Source organism: Gallus gallus, chromosome 10, assembly GCF_016699485.2.
Source record: "Gallus gallus isolate bGalGal1 chromosome 10, bGalGal1.mat.broiler.GRCg7b, whole genome shotgun sequence".
Taxonomy (NCBI): Eukaryota; Metazoa; Chordata; class Aves; order Galliformes; family Phasianidae; genus Gallus; species Gallus gallus.
This window is the reverse complement of record NC_052541.1, coordinates 2,990,108-3,009,602: the sequence shown is the minus strand read 5'-3', so window position 1 is coordinate 3,009,602 and position 19,495 is coordinate 2,990,108. Positions and strand designations below refer to the sequence as shown.

The 19,495-nt window shown below is 41.0% G+C and overlaps 1 protein-coding gene across 34 annotated transcripts in view; it reads left to right on the top strand.

The window, feature by feature from the left end:
- The window catches only part of HMG20A (high mobility group 20A), a 161,258-nt gene that overhangs the window by 14,233 nt on the left and 127,530 nt on the right, over positions 1-19,495 (top strand). For 32 of the 34 annotated variants that reach the window (XR_005862519.2, XR_005862518.2, XR_006931004.1 and 29 more), the window contains 8 exons: positions 6,126-6,218; positions 8,104-8,251; positions 9,608-9,823; positions 12,607-12,739; positions 13,075-13,106; positions 15,635-15,710; positions 16,579-16,794; positions 17,442-17,585. Coding sequence is in view for 8 of the 34 variants with exons in the window: in XM_040706287.2 (XP_040562221.1) it covers positions 6,130-6,218; positions 8,104-8,251; positions 9,608-9,823; positions 12,607-12,739; positions 13,075-13,106; positions 15,635-15,710; positions 16,579-16,794; positions 17,442-17,578 (1,047 nt within the window). In the remaining 26 variants the exon portion in view is untranslated. The remainder of the gene's footprint in view (positions 1-6,125; positions 6,219-8,103; positions 8,252-9,607; positions 9,824-12,606; positions 12,740-13,074; positions 13,107-15,634; positions 15,711-16,578; positions 16,795-17,441; positions 17,586-19,495) is intronic. The other 2 variants (XM_046899004.1, XM_046899003.1) reach the window with 2 other exon arrangements.

The window sequence follows — 19,495 nt, the reverse complement described above, 5'->3', positions numbered from 1 at the left end:
GGATGCTCTTACAGATGGAACTGCAAAACCTGGGGCATCCTTGGGCCTGAAGGACTGGTCTTGCCTGGGGTAGTGATTAATGACTTGTTAAAAAATCTCAAGTTTCATTCTGGATATTGTTGAGGCAAAACTTACGTGTTTGAAGGGAGAGAACCAAGCATGGCTCTGCATTTCCTTGCCTTTGTATGTGGAGTTACTCAGTGGACTTGTCAGCTATGAATAGGGGCCTGACTTCCAGAAAATGGGATTTTATGTAGTGTGATTCCTTACACGTGCCACGTCTTCATACATTTTTGTGTAGAAGGGGAGAACACAGAACCAAACGCTTCTGCTTTTTAAAAATATATTTTTGCAAGTGCTAGGTAGCTGATACCAAGCTTTTAGTATTAATGGCTCTCTTAGTGCTTGCCACAGAGATCCAAATAAGCTGAGTGTAAAACTGAGTTTTGCATCTTTGCCTTTTGTTTCTTAAACTACTTGCAAATGGAATGGAACTCTGGTATTTTTTCCTGTAAATCTGTATTTTGGTCGCCTGTATTTTTTGTCCATTTTTACTATGGTATTTGAAGAGGGCAATAAGGTATCCCCTCAGCCTCCTCTTCCCCAGACTAAACAGCCCCAGTTCCTTCAGTCACACCTCATAGGGCATATTCTCCAAGCCCTTCACAAGCCTTGTTGCCCTTCTTTGGACTTGCTCCAGCACTTCAGTGTCCTTTCTGTATTGAGGTGCCCAAAACTGAATGCAGTACTCAAGGTGGGACCTCACCAGGGCCGAGTACAGGGGCAGGATGACTTCCCTAGTCCTGCTCACCACACCATTCCTGATCCAAGCCAGGATGCCACTGGCCTTCTTGGCCACCTGGGCATGCTGGTGGCTCATATTCAACTGACTGTCCAGCAGTACACCGAGGTTCCTTTCTGTCAGGCAGCTTTCCAGCCACTCTTCCCCAATCCTCTCGGGTTGCCTGGCGTTGTTGTGACCAAAATGCAGGACTTGACACTTGGCCCTATTAAAACTCATACAGTTTACCTCAGCCCATTGAGGCCTGTCCCTCTGTAGTGCCTTCCTACCCTCTGTCAGATCAACACTCCCTCCCAACTTGGTGTCATCTGCAACCTTACTGAGGGTTCACTTAGTCCCCTTATCAAGATCATTAATAAAGATGTTAAATAGAAGCAGCCCCAGTACTGAGCCCTGGGGGACACTGCTCGTGACCGGCCGCCAACTGGATTTAACTCCACTGACCACAACTCTTTGGGCCCGGCCATCCAGCCGGTGTTTCACCCAGTGGAGCGGGTGGGCAGCCAGCTTCTCCACGAGGATGTTGTAAGGGACAGTGTCAGAGGCTTTACTGAAGTCCAGGTAGACCACACTGACAACCTTACATTCATCCACTAAGCAGGTCACCTTGTCATAGAATGAAATCAAGTTTGTCAAGCAAGATCTCTCAATAAAGCATCTGAGTTTAAATGAACTGTGTTACAAAATGCTTGGGTTGCGATGCTTAGATAAGGAGTGCTGCGGTGGTTCTGTGATATGACAGATACAATTTTTCTACCTGCTGTCCTATGGAAGTTAAACTGTGGAGCTCCTTGTTCTGGCAGAGGATGAGACACCTGAGGAAAAGGAAGTAGGAGAGGAGAAGCCCCCACTCAGATGTAATGCTCCCAAAGCCATAGCTGGTAGTGAGGTCATCAGAGCTCATGCTATGAAATGACCTAATTCTCAGAAGGGAAAGTTGATTGTGACAGATGCTACTGCTTACTGTGTGCGTAGAAGGCATTTAAAGAAAAGGTTGGCCTTAGGTTTTAGGTTTGGAGTCACCCATGTGTTTAGGTCTGATGCCCTCTAATAGCATTGTTAGCTGTGCAGCCATAGTAACGATGCTCCTGATGAGTTCCTCTCTAGCCCCAGATATAGGTTATTCTTACTGGTGATATAACTACTTTCTTTCCCTTTCTACTCTACAGATGTGACTAGAGATTAGATCACATGGGAGCTTTCAGTCCACTCAAAGTGCAATTCAGTCTGTTACTTCATATTTTCATGCTGGAAGAACACTACAGTTATATGGCATAGCCTGCAAAAGTGGGCATGAGAAGAGATTAAGAACAAACTTGGTTTTTAAGTTATTTGGTTCCTTATTGTGTGTGGCAGCACTTCAGTTTTCATGCTGTGTAAGATTTTTCCTTTTCCCTGGTGATACTCAAATCGTGTTTGTGTACTGAGTAGAGTTGAATAGGAAGTGAAGAGTCCACGTAGAGAACTTAAATTGCAAGTTAGACTACTGTTATGGAGTTTCTGCAATGTGAAGTCTTTGTTTTTCCTGGAGACTGAAGGAAGGAATGAAAAAAGATATGCTTATAATTGCATATATAGTCACCTTTACTGGAACCAACACAACGGGTGCTGTAGCAGTGCAGTGAGCTCAGAGCTGCTCTAGTTTGAGGCCATTCATTTTGCTTAGGGATGCTGCTTACTTGTGTTGGAGTGCTTGTAGAGGTTTGGAGCTTGCCATCGGTTTCACACTTTTCTTTCTGCTTTTGGGTAGGTGTATACTATTTTCATTTTAAAACTACATTTGTTATCCATTAAGAGAACATGTATTGTTTTTTGTGTCTTGAATTTAGTCAAATACATCTCGTTAAGTGCTATGGAGCTTTAATGACAAAGCTACACAAATGTTTTGAACAAACATAGCTGGGACTTTCCACCCATCCTTCTCAAGTCCTGTGAATTCTGTAGAGGCCCAGGTTTGAGAAGCAGAAATGCCTTTCTTCCCCTGCTGCTGCTCTTCTCCCCCCGTTTCTGCTTTCCTCGTTCTGTTACACCCCTGAAATGAACGTGCAGCTTTACACTGGGGTTGTAACGATCTGACGGTGGCTTTGGGGCAAAGGCATAGAATGCTCTTCAGTTTGAGAAATGGCTGAGAGACTTGTGTTGGTTCCCATCAGTTCTCAGTCAGCTTCTGGGGAGCTGCCTTGTTTTTTCGCTTACTGGAATAGATGAGAATTCATTATAAAGTCACTGCTGTTAATTTTTCTTTAGTACTTGCCTCAGCATCAACTGAAAGTGTTCATATCTAAAGCATATGGGTTAAAAAAAATGAAAGAATGAAGCGTGTGTTCTCCCAGTTTCCTGTGTTTATGTTCTGTTTTTACATGTAGTCAAGGTTGATGTCCAGTTAGTAAGCGAGCCTAACTTTGCTGCTGCTGCTGCTCCAGGTGTGAGCACGCACACAGGGACCTGGTGAGAAGGTTGTAGTGGGCGTCAGGAACTGAGCTCGTGGTAATGAGTGGTTCAGGTGCAGAGCTACTGGGTTCTGTTTGGGAAAGTGTGGGAGCAGGGAGTGCCACCGCATTGGTGTGAGGGTGAGAAGAGGCCCTTGCCTGCTGAGAAGGCTGCTGGAGGTGCCTGGACAACTAAGAAAGCTGTTTTATTTTCTGCAGACATGCATAATACTGTTCATAAATACTGAGGTTTGAGTCTAATTACTTAAGCTTTCTTTTTTCTTTTTTCTTTTTTTTTTTTTTGAAGAGATTAATTCGGGACTGTGAAAACTAGAGGAGATAGTGTAACCTAAAGCAAAACTTGATTACTCTCACTCCAGCATCTTCAAAGAGCTAATCTCTCCCACATTCCTGGAAGCACTGTATTTGAGAGCTTTCAGTCGGTTTTTGTTGTTTTTTTATGGCTGAACTGCTAGTAGTTGAAAGCGAGTGTAATGTGGAGTTCCAATGTAGAGAACTGCAGATGTATCTTAGTAAGGACATCTGGGGGTTATTTTAGTTCAGCCTCCCACTCAAAGCAGGACTATTGCCAACAGTAGTTCAGGTCAGCTTTGCTTAACTGAGCATTTCAGCTCTGCAACGATACACTCTACCACCACCTCTCTGCTAGTACAGAGGCTTTTTTCCCTAGTGTCCAATCCGAACTTGCCGAGCTACTGCCTGTGCCGTTTCATTTTGTCACCCTGGGTCCTTCCAGCAGCTGTAGGCACCTATTAGATCCGCCCCGTGTCTCCTCTGCCTACACTGTGCAACCCACACTTTCTGTAGCATGCCCTGTCAGGTCAGGTGCTGTAGGCCCTTCACCTTCCTCTTGCTGGCCCTTTGCTGGATAGTGCCCAGCTTCAGCACTTTTCATGTGACCTCAGGTCCCTTTTCTTTCTTGCACTTTCCTTCTTGTATGGGAGGGATAGTTTTGTTTGGAAAGTTACATGCGCTTTCTGGTAGAAAAGCTAGATTGACATAATGCGTATTTTACAGAGACTGTCAATGATCTCCCGCTGTAAACATTAACTGAGCATTTGCTTAAGTGAACAAATTGGAGGCATACCAGAGGTTCATTTATCAGCTAACATCTGTAGTAGCTATGATGGTGTAAAGCTGTTGCTAAAGGAAGTAGATATTCCTATGTTTCCATTGAGGCATGAAATGAATAGAGCAGAGCTCACACTCGTAAAACGGAATGTCAGATTTATTATTGGTGAAGGAAATTGTCTTCTCAGCAATTCAAACAGTCTGCTTTTTCTTGAAATTGGCTGTTTTGTTGGTACTCAAGGCCAATATTACACCCCACTTCTCTGATAGTGTGTCATATCACATTTTGAGGTATCTTTATTATTTCCAAGCTGTCACTTGGGATGAAATGAACTTTAAAAGTATGTCTTGATCCTAGAACTAATTGGGGCAAGCACCGTATCTCTTGCAGGAAGGAGGATGGTAGGGCTCCAGCTGAGGTTCAGTAGGAGTTAAAGATACTGTAGTTGGGCAGGAAGTGGGCTTGCACTGTCGGCCATGCAAGGAGATGGTCGGCTCTGATACCAACTTCATCTTGGCTAGTTACCAGGTAGGCTTGGCTGGGTCCCTGGCATCTACACAGTGATGTTATATCCATGTTGCTGTAATCACAGGACTAATCCCGGGCGTTCCTTAGCGTTCCACAAAGCTGAGCTGTTCTTTGCCCTTCAGAGACAGGACTAATGATTAGCTCCTGACAGCAGCCTTTGGAGTTCTTGACCAATTTTAACCAAATAAAGCAGAAGAATGAATGTTTCATATCTGAAGTCCTTTGAGTAGGAGTGCAGTGTTCGTCTGTTTGGGTGGCCTGCTGCATTCACTGTTTGTCAGCACTGATTTTGCTCTTGGTCAGCTGTAGTACTTCTGTTATGGGGACTAGGGCTTTTGGTTTTGGATCACTTTGCTTTCCACTCAGCGTTGAAATCATACCAATCCAGGAGAAAACAGCACAGTATAGTTCATGTTTGTCTCTTCAAGCTTTAAAGCACAAGTGTACCAGCTGGAACGGACAGCAGTACTCAGGTTGAGTATCTGCTATCTCATCAAAGGTGACTTCTAAACTGAAGGAGCAGAAAGTTTTCTAGAATGGCCCTGTCATTTGGGGCAGAACTGCTGCTGATAATTGGTCATAATGTGAGTTTGTGTTTAAGGCTTTTTGGTATAGGATTTGTTTCTACAAGACTGTGCTGTGGTTTAATAAGAAAGGGGATGACTCAATTTTTTCTAACTTTGAAACAATTTGTATTGATTTGGATGTACGTTGTGCCTGAAACTGGTTGTTTCTGCAGCTTCCATGGGAGTTGCAACTTCAAGTAATGTGGTAATGTGGCTGCCCTTTTTTCTGTGTACTCTTAGCAGTAGCACTCAACTACAGGCATAGGTATATTGTGAGTATGTGGCAAGTAATTAGCAAATGTAATCTTGATCTGAGTCTTCAGGGGAGGCACAGTAATACAGTTTTCTTTTGGGATCAGTGCAGGAGGCTCAGTGTCTGACACGTGGTATAGACTGAACAGGAAGGTGGATTGGAAGAGTGGGGTCTGTGTGCTAGGTATGATTTCCAGTGTGACATTGATACAGGGCTCAGTTGATGGTAAACACTGAGGCATCACTTAGGATCTTTTTTCTGTCTTTGAACATGGCTGCTTGTAGGGTCTGTCCTGAAGCCAACTGGTTATGAGTGGCCATTTGGTCTGTGGGGTACAAGCCAGCCTGTGGTACACTGTCACATTTAAACAGAAGTGCTGCTGAAGGGAAACCATAAGAACTAACTTCATTTCTTTGCTTTTTTTTTTTTTTTTTTTTTTTTTTTTTTTTACTAGAGGTATGGAGAACTTGGTGGCTGGCTCTACTCTTCCTCCACTTTTTGCAGATGAAGATGGATCTAAGGAAGGTAGTGATGTTACTGTGACCGGGTAAGTGACTGCTTTCTTAACCATCCTGATAAGTTTTTTATTTGCTGAGGTTTTGGTTTTAGAGAGAATTATACAGCATGATGGAGATGGGCTGTATCAAATGACTGTAGAAGTGCCTGCTGGAGAAATGATTTCTGGTAATGATAAACAACTCCTCACTGATGTCTGTCAGTCACTGAGAAACTGATTTTTGTCAGACTAACACTGCTTTTACAGATTGAAACAACAGCTTCTTTTAAAATCACAATGACAAAAGTAATGGACTTTTAGGACTGTAGAATCACAGAATCATTAAGGTTGGAAGAGACCTCTAAGATCATGTATTCTAACCGTCAACACATCCACACTGTGCCCACTAAACCATGTCCCTCAGTGCCACATCTACCAGGTGCAGTGACTATAAGACACCAAGCAGTAATATTCAGGCTTAGTAGACAGATAAAGCCCTGTAAAAATAGATATGGAGACATCTGGTTCAAATTTGGATTTACTTGTGTGGGACTTCAGACTTGCTGGTCCCAAAGGGAGGCACATGTTCCAAGTAGGTTTGTACTTAGGAGCTGTTAGTGCTGTGAATGGGCTTTCATCAACTTTCACTGCAGTGGCTACATCCCATTGAAGTCTGTCTTATGAATATGGTTTAGAAAGCTTCCCTGGTGAGGAGTAACATAGAAAATCTGAAATGTTTTTCAAGCCATGCCAGTGATTCTGAAAAACTGTATTGTTCCATTTTCTTTTTTATATATATGGGATATAATTATAGGAGCATAGATTATTTTTCCCTTCTTGTCTCTCTAATTGTTAGTAATATGAACTTGATCTGATATCTGAAAGTCAGGCATAGATCTCTAGCCCTTGTTTCTTCACTGGTAATTATGCTTTGATTGCTGATAAGAGTGAGTAATGAAAATATGCTCTTTAAAGGCAAATTTTCCTGTAGGCATTCAGTTAACAACTCTGTTCAAATATCTTGGTTTTCAAGAGCTGTATTCTGCATTAGCTGGAACCCGCTTTTTAATATTTAACATGTTTGATGTGTATGTAATTAGCTGTAGAGCTGGGTAAATGGCCAAAGTAGACTTGTAGCGTATACTATTGTTATAGTGATTTTTGTGAGTGGAACAGCACAAGGCAAAGTAACATGTAGCCTGGCTTAATAAGGAATTAGAATCTGAGAGGAGTCCTAAAATTGTACATTCATTTGCCCACTGAGCACATGGAGAACATCTCGATGTTGCCCCCAAAATACGTACTTCTCCTTACATACCTTCAGAAGCTATTTTTTGTTTTTGTGTTGGCCTCTGTACAGCTTGCCCTTTCTTAAAAATGGTTGATAGATACAGCTCTTGCAGTAAAATGAAGTAGTGCCAATTCAGGAGCCTCTTGGGACCTAGGCTTGTTTGTGCTTTAAGTATTCATGTGCATCAACAGGAGATTATGCTGAATGAAATTTAATCCAAAATCATACACAGCCACAATCTTTTAAGTGTAGTTGTAGAGAAATACATTAAATGTAACTAGGAAGGTGTATATTACGGAAGATTAGACTTTTTATTTCAAATTTCTTACTGTTTTTTGTGTGGATTCATGCTTTTTGATTCAAACGTTGATTTGCTTGACAGCTTGTGTAATCAAAAGCTTCACAAAAAATGAGACAAAATAACACTTCAAAAATCAAGCTGGCTTTCATAGTAACTGTGGTAACTGTAGCAGTTGTTTGGATGGAACAGCCAGTTCTTCAAAAGTGACTTTTTTGAAATCTTTTTCATGATAGCATCAGAACTGAATATATTTGCAATGTTCTTGCATGTTTTAGAAGATTAGGGAGGAAGTGATTTAGCAATATGATGCTGATTTTTTCTTTTGCTATTATGTGCTTTTTCAGATTAGCTCATTCTGAGAGCTCGTTCACTGGTGGAACTTCGCAGCCTGTGAATAACCCAGATTTGGTGGAGGATTTGTCACAGGTTCAGCAGCTGCAAAATGAGTCTACTAACACTGCTGAAAACACTGAGCAGAAGCCTGAGGAGGAGGTGAGGTGAAATAACAGCGATTTGGAGTTCTGTCATTAGTTTGTCTCACCTAATCAGATTGTTTTTCTGATAGGATCGCAAATTGTCACCCGTATGCCATTTTCATCTTGTGGTTCTCCCTAGTTATTTCTCTGCTGTTGCATAATGGCACGCAGCCGATGACAGCTGACAATCATAGTGCACAGAGGGCATTTCAAGCGTCTGTCTTAGCTAGTATGGGCCCCAGAACTGGTTCTGCCTCTGCTGTTTGTGAAGACTTTATGTTCCACTGCCACAATTTATTTCCTCTGTTGAGGGGCAGAAAATTGAGACTGCTACGCTCATCTGGGAGTAACTGATGTCTTGGAAAGCATTATGCTTACTTCTTGAGGCTGCGGTGTGTGTACTGCCCACACTGAGACTTGATGAGTAAATCATGAAGGAACTGAAACTTGACGTGAAAGTGGTCTTGGTATTTTGATAGATGCATTTGATATTTCTCCTTGTAGCCTGTCTTCAGCTGCGAGGTCCTCTTGTTTAAGGAAGTACTAAAATTTCAGGAAGGGAACTAAAACTGACATGACAGCAGGAACATGTTGATTTGGGGAGAGATTAGAAGGACTGAAATAGTTTTTTGTACATAGTATAAAAAAAATAGTGCTGTCCAGAGATTACTACACTGGTGATATGAAGCCAGGAGAATGAGTGATAATTATGTGATTCTTTTGAACTGTGCACCACAGGAAAATTGTAGTGTTCCTTCCTTTGAGTTTGTTCATCTCTTTATTGGGGATGGTTACTGGAAGAGAAAGCCTAGAGAATAGGCTGGAATACAAAAACCTGTTGTTTTTGTACAATACAATACTGTTCTTTCACCCACATTTTGGGCACACAATGCACAAAGGCAAAAGCTTGGGAAGGTGCAAAACAGCTACACAGTTTACAAATATCATCTAATGCAGAGACTCTTCTAACGTGATACAGAGGCAAGTGCCTTGGGACAGCCAGGGGGAGGGAATTGTGAGCTAAAACAAACAAAAAAATACTTGCAGTTGCATCAGAGAGAGTGATAGTTTCAGGAGTTATTGCTCCTTTTAGTTTTGTAGTAAAAATTGATGCAATTATTATTGTGTTGTCCCACTGGACCAGGGGTGATGCACAACTTCTCATAGACAGACTTCTTGTCTGGCTTGGCTTAGAGGAAAGTCAGAATTGCTCTAAGATAAGACTTGAAACTTACTGAAGAACATCCATGGCGAGGATGTATTGCAGCAATATACTCCTGATGAAAATGTTTGAGAAATGAATATTTATTCCTTCCTGTGGCAGTAATTCTTTTTCTTGCGATCTGAATTTTCGTTCATTTCCATTTTGCAGCAGCAAAGAACTAAACGAGGAGGCTGGGCGAAAGGGAGAAAGAGGAAGAAACCTCTTAGGGACAGCAATGCCCCCAAGTCCCCCCTCACAGGGTACGTGCGATTCATGAATGAGCGTAGGGAGCAGCTTCGAGCGAAGAGGCCCGAAGTCCCTTTCCCAGAGATCACCAGGATGCTGGGCAACGAGTGGAGCAAACTTCCTCCTGAGGAGAAACGGGTACCGTTAAACTCCCTTTTCCTTGTTGGAATGTGATTGTTGTTCAATGAAGATTCTGTTGTTTAGTGAGGATGTTAACACTGACCTTCGATTAAGCTTGACTTTAGGAATGTTCTTCAAAATAAGGGCCACAGATCCTCCAGAGCCCACATAGCAAACCCTGGTAAGGCCATAATGTCTCATCCAGGTGTGGCTTGAGGAGAACTCAGTCCTCTGGATAATGCAGGAATATATTCAGAACAGTGGCAAGTGCTCTACTGAGACATTCCATTGCTGATGCAATTAATCTAAATAAACTTGTGTTGTACCTAACTCAGATATACCTGAGGCCCTCCAGCTTTGAAAGCCATCAGAAAGATGGGGCCGACATTTATTCCCTGAGACTGAGGAGTAATGCCTCCTGTTTATTTCTTTTGTAACTACAACAGATACAAAGAACACAATGACACTATTTGATAGAGCAAATTCTCAGCTACAAAAGTCCTTTTCAACATTGTTACAACCACTGGCTCTGCTTTTCATCAGTGATGAACAAGAACCTGCATACTGCGCTTGTACAGTGGAGGTGACCCACTGTTTCAAAGCTCCTGTGACAGTGTTGCTGCTGAAACAAAACATACCACCCACTGCATCACTCTCCTTCCATCCACTGTTTGGTCTTCATCAGTGTTCAGCAAGCACTGATGAATGTCAGTTGGTGCCACTTTTTCCACGTGGAGGAATTCAATTCCATACCTTTGCTTCATCTGCACTTTCATGTCAGAGGCCATTTTGTCAGACTGCTCCTCTGCTGCTATCTGTTGCATTGCAACAAAATGGAACAGAATATTGGTAGGAATGTTCAACCTCTGCTTTGATGCCACCACATCTACTTTCTATATGTATTACCTTAGGAAAAGTGTGTTTTCCACCCTTCAGTCAGAATATGGTGGTCTTCTGCACAATCTCAGCTGTGAACGAAGACCAAGTCAATGCTGGGGCTGTACTTCATTCTGGAGTGGGCCCTGTTTTTGCTAATGGATGTTTTACCATCTACACATAGTTTCCATTTGGAGATTACAGCAAAGTGGTAGGCAGCATCGAGTTGCACTGGGAATGAGCATGTGAATTTACCAGGACGTTTAAGCTTTCAAGAATACTATTAGGACAAAATAAAACTTCTATTTGTGATGAAGTAGGATGGTGCAAAAGCAAGAGTACTTGTCTCTTTTTACTAAGCTTGTGCAATAGAAATTATACAGAGATATTGTATGTTGATGCATAGATATTGTTTTAACTATAATGGAAAGTGTGTGTCAAGGTAAACCATTTGATTCTGTAACAGGCCTGCATGACAACTTTGTTGCTGACTGCTGGGGAGGAGAGGTGGGGAGATAATAGACATTGTGCCTTCTACCGCTCACCTTTATGGTACTCCTCCAGCATCAGAGGCAGTTTTTAACCTCGGAAAAATGAGGTAGTGGCCAACTCTATGTGCTGCTTTTTAAATCCCTAAGTAATGGTGGGCTACGGGAGGGCTGCTGAGCACTTCCTTTCCCTCCATTTTTCCTGCCTTTTTTTTTTACTTTTTATTTTTTTAGTTAAGACAGCAAAGGGCATTGCTGCTTCAGAAACCCTGAACTCTTGTTGAAACTGAACAACCTTATTTTAAAGCTAATTTTAACCTTATTTTAAAACTGAGCAAGTCTTATATGGGGAAATATGTTATGAGGTATATGAATCTGTACTAGAAAACTGTGACATGTACTTATAGGTAGTATAGCAGAACATGCTGTTCCAAAATGCAAGAGGAGAAATTTAACTCAGTTACTGTGCTCTTTCAGCAGTCACGTTGCTGGAGATGGAAAAAAGGAATTAATGTCACGTGGAAAAATTCAATGGCCAAAAGCAATGCAAGCCCAGTGTCAGCACCCTGATCCAGGGCATTAATTGTTGCCTCAGCAGGGTCAATATTCCAAATGCATGGAATATATAATCGTTAAGTAAATTGCCGTGATGATTTCATGAAAATGCAAGTCATGGCACGTGACTGAGTTTGACTCTGATTCAGTGCTTCCGTTGAATTTTAAACTCCTGAAGAGGGGAGGAATTTAGTAGCAGCTATTTCTTGAAAAGATCCCACTAAATAAGAATTGTGACTACTCCTTAAATGGTATTCTGTTCATTTGTTCCCCTAAGCAATTCTCTAGTTAAGCTCCTTCCGTTATGCAGATGTGTGAAACATCTGCAGGCCAGAAAAGAATTAATTTTCTTAGCCTAAATACAGGTGGCTTAAATTGATAAATCCTTGCAGGCTTGTGCTTTGCTGATAACCACATTGCTTTATTCACTTCTCAGACGAGGGGTGAGGTGTGAGGTTGTAGAATGGTACTGCTTTTGTCTATTGAGAGTGTGAAAACAGGTGTACTGGAACCTCAGTGTTACACCTCCGAACCTTAAATCATGATCTGTTAATAATGCATTCTCATTTGATGGCATTTAATCCTGACCACAGACAGACAGTTCTTAAGCTTTTATTTTATAATATGTAGGTGTGTAATTCTGTTGAACTGAGTGCCCTAGCAGGTCATCTCAACAAAGCAATACAAATAGGGAATGGCAGAGTACAATCATTTCATCCAGAAACTTTAACCCTTTGCATCTCACACATTCTCGTTGTTTCTTCACTCCTTTCCTGTTTGAGTCGGTGAGATGGATCAGCACTTCCTCTGACAAGTTGTTTTTCTTCCCTTCCTCCAGAAGGGGAGGAAACTCCCTGAACCTCTTGGACTTTTCTGTTTCAGCGATACCTTGATGAAGCAGATAGAGATAAGGAGCGGTACATGCGAGAACTGGAGCAGTATCAGAAGACTGAAGCCTACAAAGTCTTTAGCAGGAAAGCACAGGACAGACAGAAAGGCAAATCACACCGACAAGGTATTGATCAAGACAAAAATGTATGCCTAGCTAGAAGAGAAGATTCCCAGCTAGACACGTAGCCAGACATTTGCTTAAAGCTTGTTGCTGATAAAGTGTTCTTTCTATGGCATTGGCCTCTACTATGTCTGAAGTGATTAGATTCATGTAGAATTAACTGTATCTAGATTTTATGGGAGTTGTGCATTAAAACCATCCACATTTAGACACAGGTTCTGTGTGACTTGTTAGGAAAGTTGCACAAGTTTCCTCCCTACCTGTTGTGCAACTGCTTTAATTTTTGTTAATTTTCTCAAATCTTAGGTATTCTGAAGGATTACTTTTTTCTTTTTCAGATGGAGCAAGGCAGCCAGTCCATGATCATGAGGTAAACCTCTTCATTCTGTACATTAGTATCTGCTGTATTACAGGCTGAGTGTGCAAAATTGTTACTGTGGAATTTTTCAAAGCAGAAAAAGGTGTAACTTCCCCCATATTTTCTTACATTGGAAACTCTGAGGTAAAATTGACACAAAGCTTGTGACCTAGATACACCTTCCAGCTTTACCCCTGTAGGTTGTTGTTTTGAGGTACTAATTTTTCTGCAGCAACATGAATGCTGTGGCTTCCTTGAGAGGAAAATAATGTAGCCAAATCCTTGGGAGACCTCTCACAAAACTCCTGCCCCCCACCCCCTCCCACACACGCTTTGCATATGTAAATACTGGAAGAGAGTATTGAATGTCTGGAGATAAGGTGCCTATACGTGGTGAGAACTATCACAAACCTCCTGGGTCTTGGCTGACTGTTGTCTCTCTCCTCTTGCAATACTTAAGCTTTCTCTCTCCAGTTGTATTTTAGGGCAACAGAACTTCTATCCTTGTTTTCAGTAAAGGCAAACAAAAACAACAAAAAATCCTATTTATGCACAGCCTCTTCATTTCATTTCTAAGCAGTAGGCTGTTCTGAAAGATCTGTTTTCCTTTGAGGATTTGTTTGTTTCTTTGTTTTGGTTTTTTTTTTTTTTGCCTTGGGGGAAGCGATCAAGTTGCTTTTTAATACATTCATTACAATAGTGACAAGGATGTGCACTGCTGAGAAGCAACTACTGGTCTCATCTACTTTAAGGAAAATAAGTTTCATTTCCAGGAAAATGCTTTGGTAGCATATTTTTGGTGTTTTTTATTAACTCTTATAGGCAGTACTTGCGTTAATATCTAGAAGTCCCCAGCTTTTCTGATATGCCTTTTTTTGCATTTTTTATGCAGGTAGTTAAATAGTACAATCTTCCATGTGCAAGGAATGAGTCAAAAAAGATTTAGGTTGCTTTTAGAAGTATATGTTCACTCAGGTCGTTACTGGAAGCAAGACTAAAGCTTCTTGTCTTGCTACTTTATCAGCACTGACTATTATCTTTGTGATTAATAGATAGGATCTGATAAAATTATATCTTGAGACTATATAGCAACCTTAAAGTCCTGGAAACCTTTCTTTTTCCCCTTGCTCCACTCAGATGATCGTGATTTAATTTCTGGAAATCTGTTGAACTCACTGTAAATATGATCTATGGAGGTGATCTCCAAAAAGAATTACAGTGAACAATTCAAATAAGTAATACTAATTACAATAAGAGCAACAAGAGGATGAGGCTTAGAAAGGTAAGAATCAACTTCTAAAATGCAGGTGTAACCATGGAAGGCATGGAGAAGAGAAACGTTCTCAGAATGCTCACCTGTTGGTTTGGGGTAGAACATTTGTCTTCCTTCAAATCCTAGATTCATAAGCATGACATATAGCAATACATAAAACAGCTATTAATTAAGATCAGCAGTGACAGAACCATTGTTACTGTTCTCCATTGTTATGCTGTTGCTGCTTTTCTCAGGCAGATTGCCTTGGGTTGTGTAGGTCTAACTTCATGCAATCAGTTAGACATGTCTTACTAGCAAGATCTCAAAGATTTCTTCTCACTTCATGTCCATTAGACCAGGTTGAATCTACAGACTTTGAAGGTAGGCAAATGGCTGTTACAGTATGAGCACACAAGTAGAAAACATTACTCTGATGAGAACATTTATTGTGTAGTAGTATATCTATGATATCTGTACCTTATTTTGCACTTGACTGTATAAGGGAGGATGAGTTTAAACCCCCTCAAATCTCAGCTTTCTCTTTACCATACTTCACTGTTTCTCTAAAAACTTTGTCTGTTTTGTTGGAGATCAACCTCAGTTTTAATAACTAGGTGAGAATGGTATCACTAGTTGATATTCTTATTTAAGACAAAAGTTTGAAACAGTCTTGATTCTCTTTTTAATTTGGGGGGTGGCAAAATGATATGCAGCCTGAACAGGTTGTATATTTTAGTATGAGGCAATCAGAACTTTGATTTTAATCTTCAGTGAGCCTCAGAGAGGCTTAAGTGTTTCTGAGCTCTCAAGAGGATCTTCATGTTGTGTAATACATTCTGGAATGGAAAAGCACTGATGACTTTCATTCTTGCTTTTTTGTTCAGTAGAAATTTTTGTTGCCTTTCAGAAACTGAGGAGTTTTATCTATTTATTTATTTACTTATTTATTTTACCTGAGGAACCTTTATCTTATCCTGCAGGGCTGCAGGCAGAATACCTCATCTTTTTCACAGCACCCTCTCTTCCTTCTGTCCCCCAGGAGCCAGTGCTCAGCCAAGGCAGTACATCTTTGCGTATGGGTAGCAATAATAGAGATAAATAATCTCAGATGGATGCCTCACAGGTGTTTTCACCAAGTTTCAAAGCTGTCAATGTTACTTAATAGATGTAATTTCCCTAATTGTTAATCTGCCTCTGGTTTTGGTCTTCCTTCTCTTCCTGTTTTCTTGATTAAAACTGTTTTATTAGTTCCTGAACGTGAGCAGTATTACTCTCTTCTCTGTAGAAAGAAGCAGACACAAAAGAGAGATCTGTTTTTGATATCCCAATATTCACAGAAGAATTTCTGAATCATAGTAAAGGTAAGTTAAGCTTTTGCAGGATCCCTCTTCACGTTTTCTGGAGTTCTTGCTGCGTGCTGTCCACTTAAAGAGTCCTTGTGCTGTCCCACCTCAGCTAAATAATGACTTGGGTGTAGTTGGTTAATGTTTCTGGTATTACTTTACCTCTGTATAAACACAGTGGCTGCAACAGAAGTTGTTCTTGGCTTTGTCTTTTGGAACTGCCCTTTATGGAGAGTGGTGCTGATGTTTGAATTCTGTTTGTTGTTATTCCAACTATTCCAAGCTGGAGCTGCTGTTCTGCAGGATAAAGAAATACCCAAGACATAGCATGATGATAATTCAGGCCAGTTAGCAGTATTTTAATTTGTTTTCCTAGATATGTGGAAGGCTCCACTGGCTCATTTTTTGTTACTGTATTTGGTTTTGGCAGTTGCACGTAATGAGAGTTGAGGATGTTTTTGCCAGAGTTCCTGGAGGCTTTTTCTTAGCTGAACAGACTTCAAATTGAGATACTTTTGCTGATGATCAATAGAATTGTATTCTTGTAACTGTTATCTTGTCTGTAGACCTCTTAGTGCTGCTGCTAAGATATGTCAGAATGGATGCATTTGAAATCATTCTTGCAGTCTTCCTTTCTCATCAATTGCACTGTTCACTTGTACTCCTATGCTTTGCATGTCTTTTAATTTTTAGTGACAGATAAAATGGATGCCATTTTAATACTCAGGTGTTATTTTGGCACGTCTTTGCACTCCTTGGTATGTTGTTTTTTTGTCTGTAACCTGAAACTGTACAGTCTTTAATCATCGATGGAACACTTCAGAACATCCTACTTCATTGCCTACCAATCACAGTTGTTTTCTTGACAATGGTTTGATATCTACAGCACGTGAAGCCGAGCTGCGACAGCTGCGCAAATCCAACATGGAGTTCGAGGAGAGGAATGCTGCTCTGCAGAAACACGTGGAGAGTATGCGTACAGCAGTGGAGAAATTGGAGGTGGATGTAATACAAGAGCGTAGCCGCAACACTGTGCTGCAGCAGCATTTGGAGACCTTACGGCAAGCGCTCACAACCAGCTTTGCTGGAGTCCCGCTACCAGGTAACACTTAGTTTTTCTTAGGGCTCTCTGCCCAAGTTAAAATTCAATTTCTAATGTTTATATATTTACAGAATTTACAGCAAGTGGCCAGCTGTTGTAATTCTTGTAATTCAATAATGGTATTGGCTGTTCCAGAATTTTTGTTACGTTAGATTCTGGAATCATCAAATGCATACAGTGGAAGGTTTATTGCCAGTGCTTAATTTCAGCATGGTTTTTTTCTCACTACTCTAATTCTTCTATTCCTAGTAAAGTAAGACATTCAGTCTTTGCTCTCATTCACTTGTTTGTGGAAAAAGTTACTAAATAGAAAAGATAGGACCTACAAATTACTTGATTCAAAACAGGGGCTGTACCTGTCCTGTCAGATACCAGGGAATCTGCTTAGATGCTCTGAATGCCCAGCTGAAAGTGTTGTAATTAGCTCTGAGACCTAAACCAAAGAAAGCCCAGCTTTGTTAGTCCTGATATCCTTGGAGCTACTTGCTTAAGTTAGGACATAGTACTTTATTGAATCTGTCACAAGAGGTGGTGCGTGGCAAAAGCAGCCCTATAGCAGTTGACATGTTGCCCTTAACAGTTCTAATTTTTGGAAGCGCTTCAGTCAATCGACCATTCAGTGGCTCATTTTGCTATGTTAACAATAGGTAGTGGGGAAACACCCACGATGGAAACTATTGATTCCTACATGAATAGGCTGCACGGCATTATTATGGCTAACCCACAGGAGAATGAGAACCTCATAGCTACAGTCCGGGATGTGGTGAACAGACTTGAACGCTAGTGACCAGGTAAGTGCTTGCTTACTCCTAGGCTGCTTTTGCTTGGCTTCTGCTCTGTACCTCTGGCATTTGTTCTGACACTGATTCTTGTGCTGATTACTGTATTGTACAATCTTTTTTTTTTTTCTTTTTTCCCTCAGTGCTGTAGGAGCAGGTTAACTTAATGAAAGTCAAATGGAGCTGAAACTATTCAACAGCACTAAAGGGCTCTTAAATTCAGTTCTCCAAGAGCTTTCTATAATGGCATAATTAGCTCTTTTGTCCTGCTATTCAGTATATCTCAGTAAGGTGAATAAGGACTTTGACAGAATGCTGTAAAAAAAAAAAAAGGGGGGGGGGGGAGGGGGAGGAGGAAATGATTATTTAAATTTTAGTGATAGGGTATTAAATTTAGAAGAAGATGAGCTTCCTGAATAAAGTATACTTGAAGAATTCTGCATTCATTGTATCATCTGATGTGCTGATCACATAGGAATCCTATCTGCCTCAGAGGGTACAGGTGAACTGATCTCCACTGTATACTGAAAATGCACTACAACCACCAAGTTGACAGCACCTGTAGTCAAACTCTTCTGGTTAGGAAGGTTTTTATCTAAATGAAGCGCTGATGTGTGGTTCAGGCTTGATGTAGCATTTGCTGAGATTAATGACCATATGGTTCATGCATAGATTATTTCTGAGCTCATGATTTTTCACTTTTGCTTCTGTTCAGCAGCTTAGGAAATTGTAATATGGAACAGAGTAGAAAAACAAATCAACAAAGAAAAATCAGCCTTTCTGAATTGCCATGCTTCCTTGCATTTCCCACTCTTACTTCCCTCCACCCCCATGTTGTGATCATTAGCTGCCTGCCAGGTTAAACCACACAGTTGTTTGCTCACTCTCCCCCCACATTCCCAGTGGGATGGGGAAGAGAATCTGGAAAGAAAAACAAAGTAGAATTCATGCATTGAGATAAAACTATTACTGAGATAAAGAAAAGGAAAAGGATAATAGCTATAAAGATTATATATGAATGTATATAACGAGTGATGCACAAGCAGTTGCTCACCACCCCTGACCAATGCCCAGCTAGCCTCTGAGCAGCAGAAGAGTGAGATGAACTCCCAGCCCTTCAGAACTCCTTCTGCATGATGTCATATGGTACAGAACATCCCTTTGGCCAGCTTGAGTCAGCTGTCCTAATTCTGTTCCCTTCCAGCTCCTTGGGCCCTTTGCTGCAAATGGCCTTGACACTGCACAATACTGCTTAGCAGCAACTGTCAACATTGTTGTGTTCTCCTAGAACCAAAACATGGCATCACACCAGTTGCTCTGAATAAAACAATTCCATCCCAGCTAAAACTACGACACCCTGTAATGCAAAGCACCAGACAGCCATTTAGGAATTCTCTTATTTCTATTTTACCTGTGTACATACCTGGATTCTTTGTCACATCAACTGCGTGTCTTGAATGGTGTTCAGAAATGCAAATAAACTGAGGTTACACCATCTGTAAATACAAAGACAGGATTTTTCGTCCATTCTGATTCTGACCTTTTGTGATACTGTGTAGAACAGCTAATTACACATTCCCCATTATAGCATGGCTTAAGCTGAAAGATCTTGTCCTTCCAGAGGGTAGCCAGATGGAAAGGACTGTAGTTCTAAGGGATGACTGAGCTCCCAGCAGAATAAAGAAGTGGCTTTAGTGCTGCTGTTTATGAAGGGGAACAGCTTGTTGATCCATATCTGGGATTTTTCGGTAGCTCATCAATCTCCTCATTTTTGTATACTGTTTTCTAACTGCATTATAAGCTCAGAAAAAGAGGTGGAGGATGGGGGGAAGCTTTACTGAGTGTATAAAAGGGAAAGTAGTTTCTCATTAGTGAGTTATTAGAAGGGTGTGCCAGACCCTGAATCGACGTTTGTCCTTTAA